The 2,135-nt window shown below is 64.0% G+C and overlaps 1 protein-coding gene across 1 annotated transcript; it reads left to right on the forward strand.

Moving 5' to 3' along the window:
* Nucleotides 1-34: 34 nt before the first annotated feature.
* EMIHUDRAFT_255065 (hypothetical protein) lies at nucleotides 35-616 on the forward strand (the record flags this gene model as incomplete). Its single annotated transcript, XM_005774931.1, has 1 exon — nucleotides 35-616. The coding sequence occupies one exon, from the start codon at nucleotides 35-37 to the stop codon at nucleotides 614-616; it is 582 nt and encodes a 193-aa protein (XP_005774988.1).
* Nucleotides 617-2,135: the final 1,519 nt, after the last annotated feature.

Consider the following 2,135-nt stretch of genomic DNA (forward strand, 5'->3'; position numbering starts at 1 on the left):
GGAGTGTGTCGCCTCTGTGGGCTTCTCCTTTCACATGTTCGGCGTGTCGATGGGATCGCTCGAGCTGCGGGCTCGGACGGCGGAAGGCGAGGCGTGGGCCACCCTCTGGCGCGCCGACGGGCAGAGCGCCGGCGGATCCACCGCAGACGCGTGGCGGAGGGCCCTCGTGCCGCTGACGCCGCCGATGCGCCGCACCGGCGGAGCGAGCCTGCGCTTCGTCGGGACCGTGGGCGATGGCTACCTCTCCGACATTTCGATCGACGACCTCGAGTTTGAGAAGTGCGCGGCGCCGCCGCCACCTCCCCCGCCGCTCGTCTGCAACGGCTTTTGCCACGCCACCGCCCCAGGGGCGGCTTGCGCCTCGCGAAAGTGCGCCGGGTGCGCCTTTTGCCGTGAGGCCACGCCCCAGCTGGCGGCGGCGGCGGCGCGCTCGCCACGGTCACGCGGCGGCGCCTCCGCCGGCCAATCGGCGCCGCGCGCGTGCTGCTCCTTTGACAAGTGCGGCAGCTGTCCCGAGTCGCCCTACTGCTCTTCTGGGGCGCGGTGCGAGATTGAGTGCGGCGGAATGTGGTGCGAGCTCGGCGTGGCGGGGGCGGGAGCGCGCCAGAGCAGCTGAAATCAGCGCCAATTGGCAACGGTGCTGTTTAGAGTTGGGGTGAGCAAGGCCTCGTTGTGTAGAGGCTGGGAGCACTCTCTTTCGTCTCTCGTTTCACACCGAATGTGTACTGCCAGTAGCTTCTGCCGGTGTTCAGCTTACGTTAAGTGGTGCCATATGCGCGACGCGGCAAGGATTGGCTTGCAGATAGGTCAGCGGGAGGGAAAAGCGGCTTCACTCGCGCCTCTCGTTAGTCGTTTGGAATGGCGGACAAGAAGGAAGAAGGCATGATCAGGCATGTGCAAGAAGGACACACCTTTTGGGGGGGCGGCCGGCGTTGCGGTCCGGTCGGTCCCCGGTCGCAGAAGGAGTCGTGCTAATAACAGAAATCATATGCGAGGCAATCTTTCTCATTCGACACGCTTCTCGCAACTGTTAAAAAAAAGTAACAATACAGGGTTCGCGAGGGGGGTCGCCGAGGCGCCCAGGGCGCGCGGGGAAGCTCGCAGGGCGTTGGGGTAGCTATGCCTCACGTGCAGCGCCGACGGTCGGGGTCGGCGGAGCACGCCAGCGGCAGGAGAGCGCCTGGGTCCCAGTGGGACCCGGGTCCCAATATTCGTTCCGGTCCCATTCGGGTCCCATTTGCGATTGAAATGTCACAGTACCAGTCAGAGTGACTCTCTGTGTGTCAGGGATAGTCAGGGCCGTCCACCAGAGCTCCAGTAAGCTCGGAGACACCCCACTAGCGCGGCTCGACCTCTTTGAGTCACTGCCTTCCCAGCGGTTTGGCTGTAGAGCCTCTACAACAAACTCTACAGCAAAATCGCGCTCTACATCGCTCTACAACGGAGGCGCTTCGTCCCGCGGCGGATGTAGAGCTCTACAGCTCTACAGCGCTCTACAGCGCTCCAGAGCGCTCTACATCTCTACAGCTCTACAGCGCTCTACACTCTACATCCTCTACACCCTCCCTCAGGGCCTGAGAGCCCAAACAAAGGGCTATAGCCCTATAGGGAGGGCTACCCTAAGGGCTTATGCCCTTGGCTATAGCCCTCCAGGGTCTTGTGCTCTATGAGGGATATGGCCCCGCAAGGAAGGGATTGGGCAGTTACGTAAGGAAGGAAGGAAAAAATAGAGGTTCGTACCGTCGTCTAAAAAGAATTACGCGCCCTGCGTCGACGGCGGAGGGGCAAATGTTTGTGCGACTGCTCGCGCTCGCCTCGCTCGGCTCCGCCGCAGCCCTCACCTACCGCCACGAACACGCATCACCGAGGCTGTCGAGCGCCGGAGCGCGTCTCTGGAGCCTGCGCGGCGGCGCGACTCGGGCGGCCGGCAGCGGTAAGCCAAAGCGCGACGAGCCGAGGCTCTCCCTCAAGTTTGCGGCGTACGTGGTTGCCTGGGCCGTGGTGCCAACGCTTCTGCGAGTAGCTTACGCCTACGTCACCCTTCCCGCCGCCGTCCCCGCGCCGGCACCGTCGCTGCTGCAGAGCCTTGGGTACGTCTCCGCTCCGGCAGCCTCGGCGCCCGAAGCGCTTCCGCT

This window comes from Emiliania huxleyi (genome assembly GCF_000372725.1).
Source record: "Emiliania huxleyi CCMP1516 unplaced genomic scaffold EMIHUscaffold_3030, whole genome shotgun sequence".
In the NCBI taxonomy this organism is placed as follows: Eukaryota; Haptophyta; order Isochrysidales; family Noelaerhabdaceae; genus Emiliania; species Emiliania huxleyi.